The sequence below is a fragment of the Gavialis gangeticus genome, unplaced genomic scaffold, assembly GCF_001723915.1.
Source record: "Gavialis gangeticus isolate Ggan-Ray unplaced genomic scaffold, GavGan_comp1, whole genome shotgun sequence".
NCBI lineage: Eukaryota > Metazoa > Chordata > Crocodylia > Gavialidae > Gavialis > Gavialis gangeticus.
The window spans coordinates 21,786-48,251 of NW_017729020.1; the positions used below are offsets into that span (position 1 = coordinate 21,786).

Consider the following 26,466-nt stretch of genomic DNA (forward strand, 5'->3'; position numbering starts at 1 on the left):
TTCCTCCCCCACCATGGATGCCGCAGTCTGCCCTCCCTCCCCCACCCCCTAGATTTACCTCAGGGGGTGGGGTGGGGGAGGGAGCTGCTCTCCGTGCTGCCTGGGTGCCACGTGCGTGTACGTGCACTTGTGGCCCCCTGCCTTGTCACCCTCCTCCCAGTCCTCCCAGGAACTCTGCCAGCCTGCAAGGGGAACCCACCATTTCCTGCTGCTTTTCTCCTTAAAGAAAAAAAATCCATGTTTTTCCATGTTTTTCTGCAGCAAACAGAAAACCTGGATCCCTGTATAATCTGTCAACATTGAGTGTCTTTGTGACCCCATTTTTTTTACTGTTGCAATCCCAAATGGGGTTTCAACTCCAAGGTTGGGAACTGCTGACCTAGGAGGACCTATTGTGCTCTTAGCTTATTGCTGGCATCCTTGCCCTTCCCGCTGCTGTTCTGTTACCCCTGCTTGCCATATTATATGAACTCGGATTATAACCTCTTCAGGAACAGGAACTTGGCACTCTATTGTCTACTTCTAGGGACTGGATGTTCACAGACACCACAAAAATAATCATTTTCTTCAAAATCGGGAAGAGCATCCTTTGTCAAGATGACTAGCTGGTACCAACTAGCCCCAGATGTTTACTATGTTTTGGCTTTTGTAATCGAGCTTCAGTCAATCTCCTACCAGTAGAATCACTTTGTATCTAGCTCAGCAAACAAAAGTACAGGAGGGCATTAAGATGCTTCTCCAGGCATGAGAATGCCCTGCTGGTTCCTGTTGTCACAGGATGGTAAATAGGAAGAAAAATTAGGGAAAAGCCCAAGGGCTGTGCAGAATGGCTGTGTTTTGATTCTGTTTCAGATTCTGCCATTTCAGAGGGACAGTGATTTGTTTTGGTGTTTCGGATCACTGTTCCATTTCGACTTGGCCAAACCTGTTTCGGAGTTTTGACTCTGTTTTGGTGATTCGGCCATAGGCTATAATAGTGAATCACAAAAATGTCTATGCCTTTGTCATTTCTTGCCTGACTCAGATGAAACTTGCAGGGATGGTAGCCCCTTCTGAGGACATGAAGCCTGCCAAGTTTCAAGGAGATAGGTGTAGGGGTTTCTGTGAAACTGCACCTCAAACTGTTCAATGCAAAACTCGTATCATTTGCCGGCAGTGGCAGCACACGGATCCAGGGCCCTGGGGCTGGGCCAGACTTCTCCTGGGGGGCGCAGGCCCCTGGATCCGTGCACAGGATGACAGCAGGCTGCTGTCCCTCCCCCAGAGCACTGGAGTTGGAAGGGACCTTGGGGACAGATAGCAGACACTGGCCAGATGTCAATATCAGAGCAGTCCTTCCTCCTCCTCCCTCATCTTAGTTTTTGTTTCCCCGCAAGCCCGGCTCTGAAACTCCAAAATTCTCCGAAACGTTTCGGGTGGTTTCATTTAGTTTTGGAGATGTTTTAGAGCCTTCTGTTTCATTTTGGATTTAGTGTTTTGGGTGCCAAAATGGTCCGAAACACCTCTGAAACGAAACAGCTGCCAAAGTTTCGCACAACCCTACCAAGTACCTGCCACTTCAGTTGAAGCCAACTTAGCATATTAGGAGTAGTTTTTAGGATGCCAATCTAAACAATTTTGCTTAAGGACACCAGCTGCTATTAAGCTAATTCATTATGCCCTTCATCTGCTCTTCTGTAAATCTATAAAAAGTGCAGACTTAAATAGCACGATGTAGCCAACGTTTGAATGCATTAAGTGATTTTGACAAGTTCCAGCTGTCCAGCAGGAGGAAAAGCCATAATCATGTGAGGAGTCAAAATGAATGTGCTGGATTGATTTTTTTTTTTTTTGCAAGTGCATTTGTTCCAATTTTGCTCTGACTAGCAGTAGCCTGTGAAAGAATGACTCATAGGCATTGGCTCCAATATCTGTTTCACCTTTATTTATTCACTTGCCACATAAGCAGTGTTGGCAGTTGTCAGCACTGTGCCATGTGCCACATGTGCTAACAATTGCTCCGTTCTCATGGAGGGGTTCCATGATCCGAAGAGGGGTAAGTGATGGGGAGTTAGGACTTGTAGGTCCTGTTTTTGTCAGTGCCACTGACTGGCCGTGTCTACACACAAGATGCTAAAACCAGTTACTGCACAGTCATTTAGTACTTGGGTATGCAAGTACTAAATGACTGCGCAGTTACAACTGTGCAGTCAGCATCTTATGTAGATGCGACCTCTGTCTTGTTGTCCTTGGACAAATTTCACCTGCCTGCCTCAAATACCCTCCTCTTGAACAATGTAGTTAAGATATTTCCTGGTTCTAATAAAGCACGTTGATTTCTACTGATGAAAGTATAGGGTAGGGGACAATGTAATAGTAGGATGATAGTCCAGCCATTTCTGGCCTCTGGACTGAAGAGTTGTTTTGTCTGAAATTTTTGGGTCTGTTCAGTTTTTTACCATCAGTTCCTTAGCCTTTTACATCTGGTTCATAAGAAGAACCTGAAGGACCTTGGATCTTGTTATGATCACCATTGCTTTGTCTGCATCAGGCCCCTATAACACATCATATTTCCTGCCTTGCAAATCTGTAAACTGCATCCATTCAAGCTGCCATCTTTTGAAGCACATTTCTTTTTCTTTTTATCCTTCGTTTTTGATTCCCCTCCTCACAGGCTGACTGATCCTGTTCCTACAACAGAAACGTCCATTGCTCCACGCCAGAGACCCAAAGCTGGGCAGACGCAACCCAACCCTGGAATCCTACCCATCCAGCCTGCCTTGACCCCTAGAAAGAGGCCCACAGCCCAGGCAGCCATTCAGCCACAAGGTGAGGCGACTGCAGCTGTTGTTGGGGCCCCCGTACGAAATGCACGGAACAGTGTTTAGAGCAAGCTCGACTCAGGCTTTTCACATGTGCTCCACAGCACTGAGGCTGAGGGCAGAGTCCCAAAGGAGTGAATATGGCCAGAACAAATAGTCTTATGGAGACTGGATGGACTTCTAAAGATATTAATCTAACAAATGGAGATAATTATTTTTTCCATCAAAGCCATTTGATTTAATGGCTTTATCACCAGCACTTTAAAATATATATGCGTTTTGCTGAATACTCTTCCTTTTCTGATTTTCATTTAAACTAAAGAACACGTTGCTAATTTTTTTTTTTTTTTAGTAAAATGTTTTCTTTAAAAACAACAACAAACATTTTTCCCCCCCTTTCATTTTGGTCAAATGAATTCTTTACAGGAAGCTTCCAAAACCAGGTATATCTTTCCCTAAATTTCCTGCAAAAAATAGGGCACTGTTTGAACTCTTCTGTTTGTACCCTGTCTGATTTTAGCCAGAATCTATATTTAAAGCAGCTGTATATTAAAGAGTATTGGAAGTTCAGTTTTTGAGACCCTTTCTGAAGGAGAGGGTCTACGTTAATGTGTACCTGAACTCTCCTGGAACTCCACCAGGTTTTGGAGCCTTCGCACAGCCTGACCCTCTGGTATGATTTTCCCCTTCCCAGTTGCAGGACCTGCTGCCCTGAGCAGTGGCCAGCCCTCGCTTTCTGCAAGCGTTGCACAGCCAAAAGCACCACCTCAGCCAGCTGCACCTCAGCCGAAGCAGGCCCCAGTTCCCCAGCAGGCACCACCAGCCCAGCCCCAAGTCCCTTCCACGCCACCGCAGGCCACACCACAGCACCAGCAGCAGCTCTTCTTGAAACAGCAGTTCCTGCAGCAGCAGCAGCAACAGCAGGCTGCATATTATCAACAGCAGCAGCAGCAGATGATGCAGGCACAACAGGTGAGTGTGGCAGGTTTCCTATACTTTGTGTCCCCTCTGGGCCACGTACCCCCAGCAGGTAGCGCAGATGGCACAAGCTTAACATGGGGCTCTGGCCAGTGAGGTGGGTGCAGGAGGTCCTTTTGGTCTTATTCCTGCTTTGATAGTATCTCAAGCTGCTCCTGTAACTGGGGCCTGATTGTATAAGCCACTGTACAGTGTCACCTGGTAGAAAGCAGCTACTGCCTTTAAGAGTTTGCAGGCAAAGAATGGGAAAGGGAGTGTTGTGGCAAATGTTTAGTCTACAATGGCATCAACCCCTGCCACAGAGCCCAAGAGCATGTAAGTATATAGAAAGCTGTCAGAGCTGGAACTCAGCCGAGACATCAAGGATGCTTCATGCTCCTTCAACATATTTTGCACGTACCTTAATAACCACATGCAGTAGGGCCTGATGTTGTCTGGTCAGTGTATCGGTGATAGCTAATGCTGCAGCACTGACACCTGATTGAGTATTATTCACCAGGATGGGTTCATCACATCACTCTACAGAAGTGCCCTTCAACCCAACCCTGCTCAGCAGCTGGCCATAACAATGTTGCTGCTTAATTCATTGAGTATAGAGCATTAATCCATCTGTGAACAGGTTTTTGGCAAATAACTATCAGTTAACCCAGCTGTAGCACAGACTCCTCTGGGAAAGGGCCCACCCACTGAATCCTAAGGGCTGCTTTTTTGCAGCCTAGATAGTTTCCTGAAGGCTCCTTCCAAATCTGCACGTGTTGCTCCAGTCTTGCCTACATGTCCTTTTCCCAACCTACACACATCTGATTATTCTGGCTTGTAAACTGGACCTTCCTGCCCTCCTGTTTAACAGAACAACGTGTGTGGTGGAAGATGCTAAGTTTTGGCTGAGGTTTCTGATGTGAGAGCAGAAGGAAGTGATGCATGTTGAAGCTTAGCCCATGCTGATGCTACTGTTTTTCATCATCACTTGTTATTAACCAATCTTTGACTAGTTTCTGGCAAGGTAGGACTTAGCAGCTGAGCTAAGATTAGGGAGCCCCACGTGTTGGTAGGCACTGCAGAGATGGAAAAAGGGAGAGAACTCCTGCCCAGAACTTTACATTTCAAATCATGTCAGCATCTTCAGAATGAACAGCAAGGGGCCGATGGTCCTTTTGGGTTTCCTCTGTGGTACAGAACATTGTCCAGACTCTCTTCATGCTGGTAGTTTTGAACACAGAAATTGAGGTCTGGATTTCCCTGGTGAATGCTGTAGTGAGAGAAAAACAGGTGACGCTCAGGCATGTTAAAAAACCAAGAACTTGTCTGGATGGAGAGACTTGTTGATTGCATTGATGTAATTGCTGTTAATGTTCAAGTTGAGCTTAGAGCAGGTGCTAACACTCTATCCTACATAGGACAGAAAGGGCTTGAGCTGTTAAAAGGAATGAAGATTTTTAGATGTTCTGAAGAAAGAAAGAGATTGCTGTTTAACATCCATGCTAATCAAATGACTAATTGACTCTTGGGAGAGGGAAGCCTTTGTCGAAAGGTGCTGAACAGGTGGGAGTGTTGGATGAAGATCACTGTATGTGTCTTCTGAGAATCCAAATATGGCTCCCAGCCAAGGAGAGGAGAGCAGACTTGATATCCTCAGCCTTATTGAAGGTGGGAGGAAGCAGAAAACTTTTCTAATTTTTCAGCTGCAGGTACCCTTTGCTTAGTAACCTTTTGCAGATGGCTTGGAAGTCCTCGCAGCTGGCAACTGCGTTACCCATGTCCAGGGTGGTTGCCAGTTCCCAGGACAGCCCTGGCTGTTTGTTATGGTCTTGCAGTTACAAGCTGTGTGGCCAACAGCTCACCAACCACTTATGTCCCAGTTCCCAGTAATACCACAGGCAGTGCCAGCACAGCAGCAACTGATGCAGAACTATTACCAGCAGCAGCAGCAGCTGATAGCACAGCAAGCCTCCATGCAGCAGAAGACAGCGGTGGCTGCCGTTCAACAAAAGCAACAGGCTCCAATGCCTTCTCAGCCCCAGGTGCAGCAAACTGCCACCCAGCCAGCACCTGCCCAGGAACAAGTGGTAAGAGCCAGTAAATGTTTGCAAGCCCTAAGGAATGGTCTGGATGGTGGGGAATGGAAGAAGTGACCTCTGTGGCCTTCTACTAGAGACTTGTTGCATTCAACAAACACGGAGTAAGCTTCAGCGCAGCCAGGGTTTTCTGGTTTTGTGTTGAACCCAAGCAGGTGAGGGACTAAGGCATTCCAGGTGGCCTGTGCATCTAGTACATGTTACCAAAGTGGAGCTGTCAGAGCCAGTTTTGTTTCTTCCAAGGTTCTTTACAAGTGATGCTCTTATTTGTTCATAACCCTTTCACTGAGTGAGTACTGGATTCCCCATAGGAGTGGCTCGCTAAGTCCTCATCTCCTGTCTAAGATGGACCTTGGTTGAGGTGAGGGAAGGGAGGGGAGAGGTTTTTTTTTTTTTTTTAATCCTCTCTGGTAGAGGATACAGCTTACCTGCATTCCAAGGTATGTACATGCTGCAGTGATAGCACTAGAAATGCACAAAGCAGCTTCTCCATGTCTGGACTGGGAAATTCTCCCTCTGCAGATGCAGGTAAAATGGGGTACAGAGTGTTGCAGTGGGTTGAGAGTAAAAGAAGCATCAGTGGTTGGGGCACCAATCCAGGGTTAGACCTGGGTTTAACTCCATGAAGGGCTTCCAACTCCTGCATCATCTTGGGCAAGTCCCTCCTTCTCTCTGTGCCTCCTTTTCCTCCTCTGCAACATGGAGAAAGTATTGCTGCCCTATCTCTGAAGGGTGTTTTGTGGATAAATATGTTAGAGGCTGAGACGGATGCTGCCTGTTGACACCTCAGGGGGTTGGAGTAGAGTCTCTAGGAGTCCTCACTCTTAGGTCCTTGCTCTGGAAAGATAGCTGAGCATTGTGACCTAAACAACAGCCATCAGAGATCCTCACTGAAGGCTTTGTTTGGAAATGTGTGGACAAAGAGAGAACTGCTTACACAGAATTGCTCTCAATCCATGTCCTAGCCCTGGGTTTCTGGGCAAAACTTTCCAAAATTGGCTTCTATTGATGAGAGCCCAGAGCGGTGCTTCAGGTGACCTATGTGCTCTTCCGTTGCTCCAGAGGGCACCAGCTACATACTTCCCAGCTACAAATGGGGCACTGGATGGCCAGGGCTCCCCAGAATCCTGCTTTACTCTGGAAAAGTCTCTACCCTAGTGGACTGAACCCTTGACTTGAGAAAAAAGTAGATGCAAAACCAGCAGCGTACCCAGTGAAGTTGATTCTACTTTTTGTGTGTTCTTTTCCTCTCTGCAATTGAAAGGAGCTTTTACCTGGCCCTGTATGAAAAATGAACAATCCACTTCACCAATCATTTGTACATGTGTCCAAAATGAGTGCTCTTTACTTAATGGGAAATGTGGCTGGCCTTGCAGTGGGGGAGCAAACAGCTGTCCTCAGCAGTAAAGGCAAGGGAGATGTGCCAGATGGCAGGCTTCTCATTACCAGAATCTCTCTGCAATACCGTGGGGGAGAAATGACAATTTTGCTTTCATTGTTGCCCAATCACAGTTGTTCTCACCTGTCTTTTGGGCATCAAAGTGCCATCTCTCCGAGTCAACTTGGGTATGAAAAGGAGGGAAGCACTTGGTTCCCTCTTGTGCTGCATCTGAAGCTGCATATAAAAAGCAAAAGGCTCTTCTGGGGCTCAGTTCAGCTCTGGGACAGTTCCTCTGAACCCCAGAAGAATGATACTAAGAATAAATTGGGCCAGTGGACGTCACCTGAGTTACTCAGTATGACGCTGTCTTCCTGGGTTCGATACCTGATTGTTTGGTGATGCTGAGTCGTTTTCTTTCTTGGTCTCCATCTGGGTCTGAGCCTCAGCCAGTTGAAGCCAGGGTGAGTGGCCAGTTTTGGCTGGACTTGCATGGGTTTTGAATTAAGCCTATTCTCATTCTCCTTTTGGCGGGAGGAAATGCCTTGAGACTGATCAGAAGGTGTCTTCCTAAAGTATCTTTGAGGTTATCCAACAACATGAAAAATACTCTTAATTTTTAAATTAAAAAAGTGAGACCAGAAATTAGCTCCCTCTTTCCCCACAAAAGTCACCAATGCACACTGAACTCTTTCTACAGCAACCAGGAGAAAACATTAATTGTCTTTTCTGCAAGAGAAGTGAGACATCTTTTTCTCTGGAACCAGCTGCCTGAGCCTAGAAAGCCAAACCTGGCTCCGTTTTCATGCTGCATAACTTTCAGTATTAAGAGCCATGCACGTTTCTGCAGAGATTTCAATACAACCCTCTTCCTCCTACCCCCCAACTGAACGTACCATTTTACTCTGACCTACATAGGAAAAGACATAAGGTGGCTGAGTTAGAAGCAGGTAGGGCGGATCATTTCTCAGCTGCAGTGCAATTGTAGGCTTAAAAATGCAGCAGGGGAAAGAAAAGGCAGGCTAACCCCTGTATTGTCATGTCCTTGTAGTAGTTCAATTCCATGCTGGGTATGTGATCTTTCTCTTATCACCCTTTTAGGTTTCATCCTCCACGTCTCCTAACTGGTTGAAAGTGTACCAAGATGCTGCTGCTTATCTGGAGCAGAGGCAGAATAGGAACACCCAGAGTGCAGAAATAAAATGATAGCTTTCTCCTCACCACGCTCTGCTTTTCCCTTTTGTAAATCCGAGCTGTATTAGGATCACAAATGCACACTGGCAGGTTGACTTGAAAACCAGGTCATCTCAAATCATAGTGTTGTTTAACACTGCAGAATACAATCTTTGGTGCTAGTGCATGTGTCTGTAATTGAATGAATGAGGGAGTCAGAAAATAAAACTGATTTTGTGAAACACTATGAAGGTTCCAAAGGGTTCAGAATTGGCCTGTCTTGTCTAATGTGTTGTGTTTATTTCTCCCTCCCCATCCCATCCCATCCCTGATAATTTATCAGACATTAGCAATTGGCCTTACAACTTTGGACATCCATATGGTGTTCCTTCTTGCTGCTGTTCATGCCCTGGGGAGACTTTGCTACAGTGTTCTCACCTCCCTTCTGCCGAAGCCATCTTTGTTTCTTCTTCAAGCTGTGCATATTTCATTGTTCAGTAATGATTAATGGCATTGGTTCCCATTGCTGAGGGTAGCTTTGCAATATGCTGGCTATGTGCTCTGCTACTTGCCACAGCTGGCAGCAGTAGTGGGCTCCTATCTTCTAATGGAGCTGGTCCTGTAGCTGATGCAATAGGTTTGGGGGTTTTGGTACTATAGGTTCTGAGGTGTTTTTCTCTGTCCTGGTTGTGAACCATCTCTTACTCCTTCCCTCCCTGCCTAAGTGCACTGAGGATGCTATTAATCCTTTGGTAACATGCCAGACATCGAGCTCACCTCAGAGTGTCCATGCAGCAAGTAAGACCTTGTTAGCTTGGATCATCTTGGGAGCCCCAATTTATAGATCAGCGACTGTGACGTGTCCCCTGCTCCATTACTTAGTGTGAGGCCCGTTCCCAATGATTCTTCACATGCTGCCATTGCATGCACGTGAGTGGCTTACATTCTGGCTTTCCTTCCTAGATGCAGGCACCGATCAGACAACAGCAAAAGCCTCAAACCACCCCACCGTCAGCTGTCCAGGGGCAGAAGGTGGGCTCCCTTACCCCTCCGTCCTCCCCAAAGACGCAGCGTGCTGGGCACAGGAGGATCTTAAGCGACGTGACGCACAGTGCCGTTTTTGGGGTGCCGGCCAGCAAATCTACCCAGCTCCTGCAGGCAGCAGCCGCAGAGGCCAGTCTAAACAAGTCCAAGTAGGTGCCTTCATATTGGGTATGGAGGGAGGGGTGAGAATTTCTGGCTTTTTGCTGGCGTGACGTGCCCTCTCCCCTTTGACCAGAAAGGGACATTGTCATTCCATTGGGCACCCCAGTCTGCCAAGCCCCCCAAAACTTTCCCAGAGTTTCCTTCTCCTGGAGGGCAAAAGTCTACCCAAATGCTTCCATTTTCCCAATGTGTGAAGTGACTTCAGATCTCCACTCCACTGCATGTGAAGAATCATTTAGGAGCTTTCCAGGAGCTCAGCACTTGAGCAGTTCCTCATGCAAATTGCATGTGTGGCAATGCCTCTCTGAAAAGTGTGCGCCACACATCGTCCAGACTGCAGCAGTATTTCCAAAGTCAAGAGGCTGAGATGAGGTATGTGGGCTTCTGTCTTCCAAGGTCCGTTGCGCTGCAGTCTTTCAGCCATGCTTCTCTGACCTTGCAGTGGTACTTGCTGCTCTACAGGCAGGTAGAAGGAGTCCATCATAGCATCACTGTGCTCCAACCCATGTGCAGCCTTCTAGGACGTAAGGAGCACTTTTCTCCCTTTGCTGCTTATTTCCCTTTTCTGTTTGGACTGCCACCCCTTTCATTGCAAGCAAAGTGTTTTGGTCACTCAGCCCCAAGTGTTGTGGTCCCATGCGGCTCTTTTCTAGAAAGCTTGGTTGGTGCCTGTTGCTGTACATAGAGTTAGTTAGCCACATTAGTCAGAAGTCCAGCAGACTTGAGCCTAATTGTATAGATTGATAGACTGACTATAAAAATAAACATAACACAAAATATAGTATAAGAGTGCTATTGTAACTGTGATGGCCCAGAAATTTATGCAAGAGGCAAGAACTTCTGTGTGTGATATCTTTTGTTGGACCAACTATGTAGCTGGGACAAAGACAGATAAACATTTCAATGCAAGAGATTCTTCACCAGGTCTCTGATCACAGGAAGCCTATAATATAAAATAGCTATAAAATATAAGCCTTGCCTATAATATAAAATACAATTATTAAATAATAACTATATTGCATCTCTGAATCAGTTTATAAGGTGCAGCTCTACCCTGTCTGTTGCTATCAAATGCATCAAAGACCTCACGTAGGAGTAGAGAGGCCGCTTGGTATGTTTGAGAAGAAAAGGAGCATATACAGTAAGCTTTGTTGAATGTATAGGGCTAGAAGGACACCTACGCTTTGTCTAATTTTCTGCATCACACAAGCTGACTTCATGGACCATTAATGTATTTTTTGTTTGTGGTGGCTGCAGGTCAGCCTCGACCACACCCTCTGGCTCCCCCAGGACCTCTCAGCAGAATGTTTACAACCCACCAGATGTCTCCACGTGGAACCCATTCGATGATGACAATTTCTCCAAGCTCACGGCTGAGGAGCTGCTAAACAAGGACTTTGCGAAACTGGGTGATGGTAAGCTGCTGGGGGGACTCAGTGTCTGCCAGCTGTTGGCATTGCTGCTAGGCAGGGGTGGGGAGATGGTGATGGTGAGGGAATAAGAATTTAGATAGTTCTCAACAGGCTCCAACTACTGTTGTTCTACTGAGTACTCTTTACATCCATTTGAGGATTGCCCCTTGCCCTCCAAGTGTCTTTCTCTTTTTGTGGGTGCATGACATAACTGCATGAGCCCTTCGTAATGTCTTATTCATCTGGTTCTACTGAGCTGTAACCTCTAAGCGCCACTCTCTTTGCAAGTACGAATGGTCAAAAGTCTGCCTGAGAATAGGTGGACCATATTTAAATGGCTTTTTGTTCTTAAGGCATACGCCTATGTGTGGTTAAGGCTCAATGTTTTCTGTAGCATCATATCAGCTACCCTAGATTCTCCAGCCCAAGTGACAAACAATCTGTAGGCAGTTGGGTCACAGTGATCCTTGAACTCGCATCTCTGTATCCATAGCAAAGTTGTCTTAATTGCTCTTTGCCTGCATCTCTTTCCTTCTGTCTTGAAAGAGTGCCCTTGAAATCAGGAACAAGATACTATTTTTGTGAACAAATGGCAGGTCTAGCAAAAACAGTCCATCAGTTAAACTGTTACGCGCTACATCTGCAGACAGTGGCTTGCAAGAAGTGTAAATTAAGACGCAGTATTGGTGCATTGTCTTTAAAGTGGTTTACATTATAGGGAAGTGGCACCTGGAACAGGTGTACCTTCTTGCAAAACCTAGTCATCTGGAATTTCAGGTAAAGCTCCAGAAAAGGTTGGCAATTCTACAGAGAACTTGATTCCAGGCTTCCAGCCAGCTCCCTCGACAACCCAGGCAGATGCTTTTGGTTCCTCCTCCTTTGCAGCTGGATCAGGTAAGCACATGGACCTGTTCTGAAGGAGCTGTGCTCGGGATAAGATAAGTGACAGGGGGCAGATACTCTTCTGCATCCTCCTCTGGAGCCATATCCATTTGACTGATCTCATTTCATCTTGGGGCATCTTGGTAGCAAACAAGAGATGGATTTGGGCTCCTTAATTGTAGCGTGACAGGTACGACATGGGCACTGGGTGACCTGAGCTTGGGAAGCATGTTTGATGCATTTCAGTTGGCTTTTGGAGGCAGAATGACACAATCTTCAGGAAGAGAACTGGTGAGGTGGGTACTGAGCCAAGGCTTCAAGTCTATAAGCAAGTTTGACCTCTTGCTTATCAAAACCATGCAGAGCTAGCCACCCAGAGCAGTCATTGGGCATTGAAAGGCTTAGGTGGAAACAAGAGGACTCTGTGAGAAATGCTGGACAGATAGATATACAACTTCAATTTGTCCTGATGAGGTATGTGGGGGGGGGACTAACAGAATGAAGAAAATGAGGATGCTGAGTAAAATGCTAAGTATCTGTGACTGGGGAAGACTTTTCCCTGCCTCAGAAGATATTGTGACTACTTAAATAGAAGCTATTAATTACCTTGTAAATTAAAAAAAATTTGGGAGGGTAAAGAGGGGTTGATGGGGAGAGGTTAGATTGCAGAAGTTCACTTGGGCAATCTAAGGAACCGATCCCATCAGTGTTTGGAAACCCATAGAGTTCTGCGCAGGGGGCCACGCTTCTGCCCAGAAAGATGCTTTCATGGGGTCAGGGCCCATGACTTTTTATTTGTTTTTCTGCCCTTCTCCTATAAAGCCTGCACCAGCTCCTCCAGCCTCAGAAGTCCCTTGCTGAAAGAGGCTGCATGTCATGCATTTCTTCTTCAGCAGGGGTTCCTGTTGAGCATAATACAGACCTGGGAAATCTCAGCACTTTAGAATGATACACCACAGGTTGTTTCGATTGGCATTTCAGGCAGTTTTCCTTTCCCCTGACCCAACCCTTTTAACACTTAAAGATGTTTCAGCTAGGTTAAAAATCCTTGAGGTTTTATGACCTCAGAGAAGGGAATCTTGCTGTGTCTTAAATTAGGTGCGAGTGCTTGAAGGCAAGCAGTGAGAGAGCCAGGTCACGAGCCTGCCTCAGATTTTTAGATCACTTCTGATTCTTATTTACTCAGGGAGGGGGAAAAGATGCATCAAGCTGATTTCTATCTGTAAGTGGAGCTGGGTAGAGCGTATTCTGAGCTCCGTAGTCTTCCAATGCCTGCAAGCTAAAGTGCTGCAGCACAAGAGGAAGGTGTCTAAATGAGTGACTGTGCTGCAGGTAACTTTCTCTAGCCCTGTGATATTGTTTGGATTGGTCCTTCTGCTGGTGTTGATCAGCATTGCTCAACAGACACTGATAGAGCAACATCGTTTTACTCCAGCTGAGGACCTGGTTTAATGTTCTAACAAAATGTTGCTGAGACCGATCTTTGCAGGTGGAAAGTGCCCCGAGTTCCTGTAATTCAGTAGGTTCAGGTAGTCTTCTTGTAACACAATGGCTTGATTAGCTTTCTTAAGGTGTGTAAATTTCCATTCGCTCCTGTTTGAAGGTTGGTGGGAGTTTGTTCAATGCTCAGGACTGGAGATTCGTAATGGAAGGGCACTGTAGACTTGCTAAGCCTTATTGTTAGGAAACGAGTGATTCAGGCACTGGGCTGAGACTCGGGAGACGTAGGCCTGTTTCCCAGCTCTGTTTGTGAACAGACCTTGGGCAAGTCATTTCCCCCCTTACCTCCCCTTCTGTAAAACTGGGATAATGGTTCCCAGGTAAGAGACCTCATCTCTTTGTGTTCATGCCGTGCTCAACACAATGGAGACCCAATCTAGGGTACCCTGGTGTAACTAAATATTTTATTAGGGTTTTTCTGTGGACCTCTTGGCTATTGTGTTCTGAAAGTTTCCCAGGTTGTCCATAGGGTCCTCCCCTACTCTTAGATCTTTTTTGTTTCTAGATTTTATTGGAGCTTCCCCTGGAGTGGTAAACTTTACTCCTCTGCAGCTACAAGTATGAACCAATGGGTGGCGTGATTGTGAATTTGCAGGTGTGCATGTTGCATTTTACTGTAATTTTTGTGGGAAGCAGTGTGGTCGAGTGGACCGGGTTGTATTTCCAGCTTAGTTGTTGTTGATCTGCTCTGTGACCTTTGTCAAGGCACTTGCTCCTTCTGTGCCTCAGTTCCTTAAGGATGTGTTTGCAGATTAGAAGAGCTGCAGAAGAACTACAAAGTGGTGGGATTACTATTTTTGGCCTAAAGGAATTGAATTTGGGGGGGTGTTAACATGTGTTGTTGTCCTCTGCCTCTTCCTCAAGGGCAGGTTTTGGTAATTCTTTTAAGAATCAACCTATGTCTCAGTGCTGAACCGTTTCTGCTTGACATTTTGCCTTTTTCTTTTCCTCCCCTGTTGTTTCTCTGCTGCTTGACTCTTCCTGCTTATCCAGCTGAAAAAACGAAAGATATTCTGAGTTTGGACACTAGCCCTCCGCTTCTGACTGTGCCTGATCCTTTCATTTCTCTTCCATTATCCGACACACCAGGTAACCAGAAGAGAATCTGCACTTTGTGTCAGTATTTTCATTATTCCATTTTTTTAATTTAATTCTTAGTAAAATTTAAAACTTGTGCCCAGCACTTTGATGAAGGCCCCTGTTGCATTGATGGAAGTCAACAGGAGATGAGGCCAGAACCTTTTGAAGTTGGTCCTACGTGCTTGTGAGTGTACGACACCTAGGACAAAAGAACCCTCATTTTCTGATTGTAGCCCTTCCGTACTACCTGATGATGGGATTTTCATCTGGCATATTCATCAAGGTTCTGTGTACAACGTAAGGAAAAAAATCCAGTATTTAATTGCCCTTTGTTAGGCCATGTTACATTGGTCTCAGATTCCTAGGTATTAAGTTCCAGCCTTTTCCATAATGCAATCAACATTTTCCCTTTGGGTCCTGGGTTAGCACTTGTCTTGCTGCAAATATGTGCTTTATCTGAAGTAAAAGCTGTCTTGTGGCATTCCCTGTTTTGGCAAAATTTTCACATCAAGAGTTCACCCTGAGAGAGGATAATTGGTAGAGACTGCACTTAACATGAATATAGGCACTCCTTTGTACACAAACATCTGTATAACTGTACATGAACAGCTTGCTGCAGAAATCCTCATTTCGGATATGGAAGAGCGGGTTATATGCTTGGGCTATATCTATTGCTTTTGAGATGGTCAGTGGGAGAGTCCTACTTGAAAAGAAGCAAAGGATTTATACAGCAAACAGTAGGAGCTTTACAGTACTGTGGAAACTGTTGTTAGCACCTTCCCTCTAGATTTTGAACCTAGGGCCTTCAGCACTAAAAGCATGAACCTCTACTGCTTGAGCTCAAGGAATTCTCTTCACTGCATAGACAAGAATTCATTAAGTTAACTGATTTAGTTGGTCTAATAAAAGATATCTGATTTACCCAAAGAACCTTGTCTGCCTAAGTTAACTTGGACTCTTATTTGGATGTTCCCCTAATCCCCTGCTGCCTGCATACAGAACCCACTCTGCCTAGGGACTGCTGCCAGCCACAAGAATGGGATATTGCTCAGGGTATGTTTTCTCACTTTGCAACTTTCTCACTCCACCAGTGCCTCCCCAAAGCTCCCCTGTGTGCCCAGAAGGGCTGAGTTCTCTCAACTCACAGGGAAAGATTCATAGTGACTCAGCTTACTGCAAGAGGCATGTGCCCTTAGACGTCCTAGCCACTTAGAAGGAACCATACCATCAATAAGGATAAAGTAAATGGGGTATGGCTTTGCAAGTATGTCTGTACACACCTGGATTAGGCTGCCCTATGTTACTCAAACCTAGGTGCTTATCACTTTGCAGTGAAGGAGGAACCTCTACATGGCAGGTGTAATAAATTCTTATCCTCCTATGCAGGCCAACCACTGGAGATGCATAGTCCCCTACTGCAAGTTGTGTTTTCATTGAACTAATTTAATGTTCTTAATGCTGAGGAATGGTCCTGGAGAATATGGGGGACGGTGTCCGATGGAGAAACTGAGATATTAGCTAGTGGGTAAAATCACTGCAACCATCTCTTCCTCAAGAAGGAGAATTTTTGTAAATATGTACTTTCTCATTTTACTCAGCATACAAGGGCTGCAATCACTAATGGAAATGTAACTGGTAAGAGGAGCTGGCAAGAGAGAGAGAAAAATATGGCAAAACATCTGTTAAAATACTGGAAAATGAAATATTCATGCTGAAAACATTTTTCTTTGTGCCTGTGTAGGGAAGTGAGCCAAGTTGTTGTTAATAAGCTTATTACCAGCTTCTCTGCTGATTAATCAGAATGGAGTATTTGATCAGAATGCTAATTTTTCTGCTGTGTGGCTTGTATTGGTACAAATCTTGCTTACAGTACTATTCGACGTTGACTTTTTGCGCAAGGTATTCTGGAAGCCTTAAATTAAGCTGAGTGATGAAGCCTGAAATCAGATTTTGCTCTGTGCACGAATCTTACTCTGTAATAACCTTCATCCAATTTTTACATGTCTAGTATATGCATTAAAGATGATTTTTTCTTGGGGCCTGCTCCAGAACCTGCAGGTATGAATGGGCTTTAGGTATAGCTCCTATGAGCAAATTTGCATGAGCAAATTACTTAAGCTTATGCTGGATTTTAGGCATGCAGACATTCCTGTCACCATATTACTTTGCTGACTTCAGCATATACTTGTCATTTAAAGTGCATGCTTAAGTGCTTTGCTGAAATACAGCCCTGATTTTTGTATTATCCCCATGTAGAGATGCACCAAAGTTTTTTGGGTTTTTTTGTTTTTTTTCCCCACTGCTTTCCAAGAGAAACACTTCTGCATAGAGATGTGAATATCTGAAACATGGGTGCACTGAATGTTTCATTCCAAAGGTTTTCCTTTTTTTTCCCTCCTCTCAAGCGGGCAAGAATACAGGGGAAACAATAACTGAGAAATTAAAAACCAAGGACATACTGCTTATATTGGAAACGTTGGAGGAGGGGAACACTTACAAAGAGAACCCATTTCCACTGCAAGGCTGAGGAGAGCCAAACATTTTGACGGGCTCTACTGAGAGTGTGAAGGAGTCAACATCTTGAGTTGTACTGACCAAATCAAACCTTTAGAGATTCAGGAATGAAGTACCTCCATACCGTGTCAGTCTTGGTGTCTTGGGACATAAGTAGGATTATAAGTTTGGCTTTGGTTATGCTTATCTGCATGCAGAGGATTGCATCAAGTTTCTAAAGTGAATTTCCTGCTGCCGAGACACTATACTGACTGACTAACTTGTTCTTGAGAGCTGAACAGGATTGACCTGGTAGAGATGGGTCACTGGTTATGGAAGACTCAAATAGCAGTGGGAACTGTAGAGCAGTAGCTAAATGGGGAAAGCACTGCTTGTCCAAACGAGAGAAAGAAGGGCATGCTCCCTGGGGCTTTTGGTAGGGGAGCAGCCTGTGCTTTTCTGCCCTAGTTCTAGTCCCTCTTGGGTGGATATTGATAGGCCCCATTGCTTACCTTTTTGTTTCTATACTCCCTAAAGTAATACACATCACGGGCTAGAGTAGAATTATCCATCCATTATAAATGTGCATAATTTTGCCCTACGTACATAATTATTTGCCTCCAAAATATGGTCAGAGCTCATTATTCCAGGCACCATAGAGAAACCTAATAGGAGACGGTCCCTGCCCTGGAGAACTTAAAAGTCTAAATAGGCAAAATGGACGAAGGCAGGAAAGGGACCTTGGGCATAGGGAAGATGCATGTGCCATTTGAATCCTTGAACAGAATTGGCTCCTCGTAGATGGTTGTTGTTGTTATTATTAGATTTCCATATGATCCAGCATACAATGCTGCTTTTAAACAGTGTCAAATGGGATTTATCAGAGACTTAGAGCTAGCACTTAACAGAGTTTTCTGCCTTTACTGCTACATGTGAACATAGGCTTCCCTCCTGCTTATTTTATATAGAATGGCAAAGTGATCTGATGGATCTGAGAAGACAGTTAAATGTCAGCACAGCCTGGAAACAAATCTGTTGTCTGCAGCCATTACATTGTTAAGCCAAAGTGTTGAAAAATCATAAGACTGGTATCCTTTCCGTTCCACACCATGTGATTTGATTTTTGTGATTATAATCAGGACATTTTCAATCGTAACTAATGTGAGGTTCCTTTTTTGGGGGGGTGGGGTGTAGGGGAGGGCTCACATGGTTTGGTATCACATTTCCAAGTTTCCCTGCAGCTATAAGGTCTAGTTTTCATACACAATTAAAATATACACAGAATCACAAGATGCCAGAAGCTGGGACTTTTAAAAAAAAAAATGTAAAGGATCAATGAGACTTATGTGGCATCCAAAAGCACAGAGCCAAGACTTATGAAGCAGCCTAATCCCTTTTCTAAACATACAAGTTATACTGCTTTAGCTGTATTGCAGCAGTTAAAGTAGTATGACGTACTTATTTGGACACTGTTAAACTATTTAATGAAGGTGCGTGATTCCACTGTAAATGTGTTCCCTGTATGGGAATAAGTTCTACTGGATATAACTGTTTCTACAGTAGGGATTCGTTTAAGATCACTATGTTGGTGGGAAAATGACACCTGTAACCAGCATAGTTAAATTGGGGGTGCCGGGGAATTGGGTATAGATGAGATTTAAGGGTTTAGGATTCTCAGTTCATTTTAAAAAATGTAGGATCCTGGGATATACTAGTCCCTGTAGGAGGCTTGGAAAATCCCGCTGTCCACAGCTCCTGCTTTGAGCACTTGGAAAGTGTTTCTTCTGCATTTCTTGATGTTTCAGAAACATTGATATTTTTCCAGCCCCCACAGATGGACAAAACTGAATGATTTCTGTTTCATTCCAGAACAGGCAGGGCAGTGGAAAGGAATGATTTGTCCAAGAGCTCACTTAAATGAATAACCGCTTTATTTGTGGATGGTGAACTTGATTTCTCTGTGGAGGACCACAAAGCCCATTTGAGACTTTCACCCCGCTTTCATTGAGAGGGTGAATAGTGCCTTGCACTTACTTCTGTATGGGGGTGGGGGGTCAGGAATTCTACCTCAGTGGCAATAAAGCAAAATTAATTATTAATTGCAAGATTTATTCTTGCTCTTTCAAGGAACTGCTTTCTGACTATTACACATTGTCCTTTAAATTTCTGATAACACTCAAAATAAATAATCTTGCACTTATGTTTTTGGAGAGAACCCGTATATATGCAATTACAAAAAAAAATTTGGCAGTCTAAAGAATCAGTTCTGTTCAGCAGAAACTCCATTAAGAAAATTAAAGTCCAGTGTCCTCCCTTTGATTAGTCAGAGCCTGACAAAATCCTCCAAGGTAGAATAATGAACGAGGCTTCCTTTCATCTCTAATGCTTGATTAATCAATAGGAAGAAATCTTTCTGAGTGACTAATCTATACTTACTTTGATAATTGGCCCTCTCCCTTACAGCAGTGTTGACTTGGCAGGATTTTTACAACCTTGTTTTTCTTTCTCAGTTGACATCCGAAGAAAAGGACTCTGCTGTGTGCTCTATTGAATTATCTTTCCTTTTGCTTTTCTTCCGTGGTGCAAGAGTGAGTAACGTTCTTGTAGTGTGCAGTGCCTGGATGTAGAGAACTATGGCTTTGAGATGTTGCATCTTGATTGTTCAGTGTGGCATTGAGCTATTTTGGGAATAATTTTCCCACTTTCCTTGTAGGTTTCTTAGGAATACTCATTTACTCAATTTTACTAATAGACTGGACTGCTTGAAGCCCCAGTAGCCTCTTTTCTCTGTAGCAGTTTATAACTGCATCCTTTAAAACCCTTTCTATTAGGTCAGGTCTTTTACAGGGTCAGTGTAACCAAGCAGGGATGCAGTGCATGAGTCTGGAAGCTTTGGTACTGAGCTGTTGCAGATGCAAATTCCTTATTCATGCGAATTGCCTGAGAGAACCTGATTTGCATATGTATTATGCGGTCTGGATTTGGAGAGAGAGGCTAAAATGTTCACACTGGATTATTTCACAGGTGGCTTGGGTATGTGTATTGAGACCCTGATTCTGTTTCTCTCAAAATGGCACAAGTCCAGAGTAACTCTGCTGATGTTAAGTGGCGTTACATCCATTGAGAGGGGAAACCTTCTCTTTGGCCTGGCTTTTGAAGCTACTGACCAACCGGTACTTCCTATTGGAAAAATTATGTATAAAGTTCTCCGGACACAGGTAACTCTCTTCACTGTGCTTCCTATGTAACATGTCCTTGATTGTCTCGCTTCCAAAAAGAAATAAATCAGTCATATTTAAATGCTGTTCCCCAACACTAACGCTCCTCATGGCTGGTTCACATGGTGAGGAAGATGCTCTCTCGCTTTCTAACTGCATTCAAGCTGCAGCAGCCCAAAGATGGGTTGACAAAATACTTATTGGTCTCTTCTGAATGTTAAATACAACTGAAGGCTTCATTCAAGTTGCTCAGCCAATAGCCTTGTTAATCTAGGTAAAGCCCCTGATGGCAGTAACCAAAATGGCTGTGATCCTGAGATGCGCTGCTTGGACGAAGAGCAGCTCAGCATTACTAGATCTTGAATGTGGAGGGAGGTCTACCTTTTCACATCCACCTAGATTTGAACCACAGCTGCTACACTTGGTCCACCAAAAAAATGCTCTAATTGAAAATATCCTATCATTGTGTGACTGACTAACTCTCTGAGTGGCAGTGCTGGTCCACAATGCATGTTCTTGAAGTTGAACAAAGGAGCTTGAATCCACAAACCTGCCTGGCCTGTTGCAGAGGTACGTTCTGATGTCTGGATGATGTTGATGTCAAAAAGCTCAGCTTGGGGCTTGTATGTATATTGTGTTAATGTAGCTAACCTAATATAACTGTCGGAGAGTGGCTCCCCTTCTAATTAAGAAGTCCTTCCTTTTGTTGTCAGTGGAACTGGAGATCAGTCATGGCTGAAGTTGCCAAGTAGTTATTAAGCATTTCCCTCCTGAGTTGAAGATACTAGCTTAGTAGCTTTCTATTGCTGGCCATTCACTGCTGTTCTCAGGCTTTGTCTCGCCATCCTATGGCTCAGTGCAACATAAAGCATCAAGTATGCATAGAGTAGTTCAGAAGTGCCTAAGAAAGCTACTGAGGGTTGTTCTCTGAGTCTCTTGGTTGCTTTTGAAGATTCCTCATATATTTATACAAAATAAAGTAACAACCAAGAGGACCAGTGCTAGGCATACCCCAGTCACATGACTTCTGTCCTTTCTTGCCTGTCCCCCTGCCCTCTTTGTGCGTTTTGTCTAGTTCATAAACCCTGCTATGAAGCAACATAGTTCTCTTTACATCTGTAGCACTCTGCCCGTACACTAGAATGCCACCCTGTAACAATGCTGACAAAACAAAATTTTGCAAGGGAAGAAAGAATTAAAACAGGCCACGAGGGACAAATGAGAAAACATCACAAAAATATCTAAGAGTGGTGTTTTCATCAGATCAATGTTGCAAGATCTTGGGCATTTTTATGATCCAAACTTTTTTTTTTTTGGATTGATAATGTTTTGAAACACACAGTGCACATGTTGCATTCTCCTGTAAGGACACAGTTGCCCACAACTAGAACCTCATTCATTAATAGCACTTGCATGTCACTACAATTCACAGAAATGGGTTTTAATGGATCAGTTCTCATTCACATGTCTGCTTAACACTTTTGCTGTACGGCTAACCAAAAAGAGACATGCCACTTTGCAAAAGGGAAGATGGATGGTCCCTCTTGTGTGTGTGAAAGGAGCATAGAAGAAATGAGAAGATTGCTCTTTGGAGAGATAAGGAATGAGAAGATACCATGTAGGAGGTAGAAAATTGGGCTGGAGGCAAAGGGAATCATTTCAAACAACAGTTGCTGGTACTTCCAGATGGACTGGTCCTGGTGGGGTGCCCAACCTGAGATGCCTGCAAAAGGGCTGAGTTTCAGAGGATGGGTGACTGCTGCTTCTGGAAATCAGACCTCTGGAAAGAGTGTCTTAATATGAATAACCAAAAGGATAAATCTAATTGAAAGCATGACACTTAGCAGCCTTAGGGGCCTTTGCCAAACTCCCAGCTCTGAGTACTTCAAGTAAGACCCAATGTATAATTCTCTGCAATTTCACATATTGGGCTAATGTCTAGATAAAACCTATAGAACCCCAATTTAAGTCAGCTTTACTGTCTGGCCATGCAGTCCTGTTGCCTTAGCACTGTTGGCCAGTCCTGAAAAAAATTTATCATTATTCAGCATTTCCTCTGTTTTGCATCTAAATATTGTCTTGGTGTCATACTTTCCCAGTGAGGCAAAGTTTGCTTCTTATTAGTTGGAACAGGAGCCCCATGTGCTCATCTAGAGGAGGAGATATCCTTGTGCTTATTATTAACAAAGCTCCTTTTGAATCTCCAACTCCTTAGGCTGACAGTGAAAGCCCCTGCCACCTGCCTTTCAGATAATCCACACAAAAATTTGCTCTCGGCAGCCTTTTGCATATGGGACCCAGGCAAACAAGATGCTGGCACAGTCGTGATGGAATTTACTTTAGGAGAAAATGCAACCAAGGTCTAGCAGAAAAGCCTCTTGGATAGGGTTTTCTTTAAAGCTGCCATTGAGTGGAAGTCCAGGTTCATCCCACAGGCATGGGTTGGAAGGGTCTTCGTACAAGTGAAAAGTTGCAGCAGCATTCACTCAATTGTTTGTTTTACTTCTTTTTTTTTTTTTAATTTTTTGGGGGAAGGGATGTCCTCAGAGCTGTGCCAGCTGTTTCCATTTTTATATCTGGTGACTTCTTCCTTTTCCTTGCTGGGCCATTTTAGGTAGAAGGGCTGGGAATGCCCCTTAGCTTCCATGGCTCAGATGGGGTATGTGCCCTGTGCTCACAGGGCCAGATTCTCAAGGTCCTGTGCCCTTTTGCTTTGCTCTTGCATTAGACAAGCCATTGTGAGTGTAACAGGTTCATACCCACCTCAAGGCTTATGCCCACTGCCACAGTGATGGCAAAGGGACCTTTGCAAATGAGAATTTAGGCCACACATGCTCTAAGTCTTGAGCTTGCCTCTCAGAGCAAGGGCCTTCAAAACTCAAATGGATATCAGAAAGGTCACTTCTCTGTGTTCTTGCAACTTCCTTCTCTGTGTAGGACTTTAACTTTGTGCACCAGAAGGACCATTTTTGCATGAAGGAACATGTGATGGTGCCAGTCCCAAATGTTTCACTTACCTTTGGCTTTTCATCTCTGCGCAGTGATAATACTATAATTTAAAAATATAGGTATCTTAACTCTACCTTTATAATTGCACATGGCTCAGTTGCTTCTGAGGCACCATTTAGGTCTACACATTGCTATTAGATGTGATCACCCCCCCTTTTTTAATTTAGTGTGAATAGAGGTTGACTTTTCCGTGGTGGCCTTGAACTCCAGCCAAAGACTACATAGCTGTCACGGTATTTTTTTTCCCTTGATCAGATGAATCTTTTATTGTTGTGACTCAGAACTAAAATCATTCTGCCCCCTTTCAAAAGAGACTGAAAGCTGTGCATGTGGGGTAGTGAGGTCACTGGACTACAGAGCAGTTGGTATTTCTATATTAGGTACTGATAAATTTTGGCAGAATTCACTCTGGTGTTACTGGTTTGAGGAATCGCAGACGTTTGGAAGTGGCGTCTCATTCCACAACAGTGATACCATAAGGATGCAACTTGACAATAAAATGCTACAGTAGCAAAAAAAAAAAAAAAAAAAAAAAAAAGGTTTAAAAAGAAAAAAAAAAAAAAAAAAAAAAAAAAAAAAAAAGGTTTAAATCAATCTCTAGCCTGTCCCATCTTCTGTACTGTTATGGTATAAAGACAAGGACCTTCTGTATCTTTGTCTTGTATAGCACTGAGCATATACTTGGTACCTAATGAGTAACGTGTAGAGCCTGTCTGGATACAGAGAGACCTTCTGAAAAATAATAATCTAGATGTAAAAGTGCCTTAATGGCATACTTGCCACATGCTGTCTGGTGCTGTGAAGCCTTCCCCTGCGACGTGAAATGACCAGGCTTTCCAGTGTGTAGCTAGCTCACGTAAGTACTTTGTGCCTCCGTACAAAGAATGCTCTCTTCTAGAGGAATCGGGAAAATTTTGCTTGCATACTCTGCGTGAAGGAGCCTTACTAACAGCTCCTTAATTGAGTTCACTGTCAAAACCTGGTTAATATGATTGCAAAACCAAAAATTCCAACAGATTTTTGTGCAGGGAATCTATATTTATCAATACTGAGTTGCATTATGCAACAATGAAAGCTGTAGGCATTGTGCTCTTTGCAACTTGATGTTTGAGTTTTAACACTTCAGGATCTGAAATACTTCTTGGGTCACTAGACAGCTCTGTTGGCCCAAGGCAGATTGTGAGGTCTGACATTGCCACGTTTTCATAATCTTCATGTTTGTTTGGACACTTAACAGGGATGGGCACCCTACTGTCAAGCAAGAGTAATGAAGATAACGTGCCTAACTCCCTTACATAGGTTTGCAGATCTGTGGTCTTCCCTTTAACACGGAGATTTTAATAAAACCAAAGACCTTGCTAATACACGAAAAGCTAGTTGTGAGCTCCTATCTTGTAATGCGGCTGCAAGACTCTGTGATTTTTTGTTCTGGTGACTTATTTGGCAGGCATAGGCATTGGTGGATTGGGAGACCTGAGTTGTTCTCTCCCCGCTTTCACAGACTTGTGTGACTGTGGCCACATAATGATCTGCTGACTTCTGTGAAGTGCTTTGAGACCTTTGCCTAGTGGGTGCTCTGTAAGCAGCAGTTGTGTTCCTGCATAAAGCCATGCTAATATTTTCTTGCAGCCAACAGACTGTAACATAAGATGATCAGTCACCTGGTTGAAGAGCTGTTTAATATCTTTTTTTTTTTTTTTCTTTCGGTATCTTTCTGCTTCCTTCCTTCCTTCTTCTTCTCCTGCTTAACTCAGAAAAACTGATTGAAGGTCTCAAATCTCCTGAGACTGTGCTTCTGCTCGCTGATATCCTGCCTCTTGCTGACCCCTTCGGTAGCACCTCAGATGCTGTGAATGGTAAAAAAAACAAAAAAAACCCCAGGAAAAAACCCAAATAAGTGTCGTTGATGTGCTTTGTCCTGTCCTGCATGATTACATCCTAATTCTGCATGTTAACTCCCCCGGGCATAGGTGGGGTATGGCCAGCCAGCAGCCATGAAACACAGTTCACTTAAGTTACAATGCATGATGCAGAGACAGATTGACCTCTCTGAGTACCACGCTCCAGGACAGCAGGAGGAGGGTGTCTGAATAGCCAGCAAGTTGGAGCTTGTCATAAATTGCATGGCAGAGTTGTGATCCATGCAGGTTTCTGTCCTGACATGGATGAAAGGATTAGGTGTTGGGGGGAGAGGAAGAATGCCAAAGATCTAGAGAGAATGATGGTTCAGCAAGGAGGATACCGACTTTGGACCTCAGGGACTTGTTCGATTTCCTGTTCTGCTGCAGGCTTCCTGTATAACCTTGGGAAAGTCTCTCGGCCTTTCTGTGCCTTAATGCTCTGCTTATAAAATGGGGTGGTAGCATGTTGTGAGGGTAAACAGACTAAAGATTTTGAGGTGCTTGGTTCCATAAAGGAGGTCAGAAAGAAATGCACTAATTAATTCGGATAGTATTTGGCAAATGCCAGCCACTAAAAATGGTCAGACCTGAAGTTGGGATTTGTCAGTTTGCAACTTTAAGGGTATTTTTTGGGGGGAGAACAGGGATACATAGAATCAAAAAAATGCGGGTTGGACGGGACCTCAGGAGGTCACATCTAGTCCAACCCCCTGCTCAAAGCAGGGCCATCCCCAAAGCAGGCGTCATTTAATCATGTTTCTTTTCCCAGCATAGATATTGGGACCTTGTTTTATAAACAGAATAGTGACTGCTCCTTTATATCAATTTTCCCACTGCTATTCCCAGCAGCTGTTTGAACACTCATAAATATTGCCCCCTAAACCACAAACAAGCTCTGAAATTAGCTTGCCAAAATACTTCTTAATCTTTTTTGCACTTTCCAACCTAAAGTGTCCTAGTCTCAGAATACAGAGAGTGACCCTCTTGCTTTTTAAATTGATGTCATCACTCATTACCTGTTTGTTGCAGTTGGAGTAGGGAATCAAATGCACAGCTATATCTCCCCTAATGGTCCTGATCACATCTGATTCCATGTCCCTCTGTCTTTCCACTTCATGCATTCTGTGCAAGTAAATCTGGCTGTCCAGTTTTCCGCAGCAATTTGTCTCCATAATTGTATAAAATGAAAATGGAGAATCTCTTCTTTCCTAGAAGGGTGGGGATTTTCAAAGGGCCCTAAATAAGTCCCCAGATCCTTTTGGCTTCCACTTGGGTCTGGGCACCTAATTCTAAGGTACATTTTGAAAATTTTAGCTGAGTCGTGTGGGAGCTGAAGTGAGAATGTCCGAATATGCTGTAG

The 26,466-nt window shown here is 44.1% G+C and overlaps 1 protein-coding gene across 1 annotated transcript in view; it reads left to right on the plus strand.

Moving 5' to 3' along the window:
• AAK1 (AP2 associated kinase 1) overlaps positions 1–26,466 on the plus strand; it is a gene marked incomplete at its 5' end in the record, with an annotated part of 67,000 nt that overhangs the window by 20,369 nt on the left and 20,165 nt on the right. The window contains 8 exons of the mRNA XM_019514326.1: positions 2,654–2,808; positions 3,496–3,773; positions 5,639–5,845; positions 9,369–9,598; positions 10,869–11,026; positions 11,801–11,917; positions 14,399–14,494; positions 24,960–25,061. Coding sequence (XP_019369871.1) covers positions 2,654–2,808; positions 3,496–3,773; positions 5,639–5,845; positions 9,369–9,598; positions 10,869–11,026; positions 11,801–11,917; positions 14,399–14,494; positions 24,960–25,061 — 1,343 coding nt within the window. The remainder of the gene's footprint in view (positions 1–2,653; positions 2,809–3,495; positions 3,774–5,638; positions 5,846–9,368; positions 9,599–10,868; positions 11,027–11,800; positions 11,918–14,398; positions 14,495–24,959; positions 25,062–26,466) is intronic.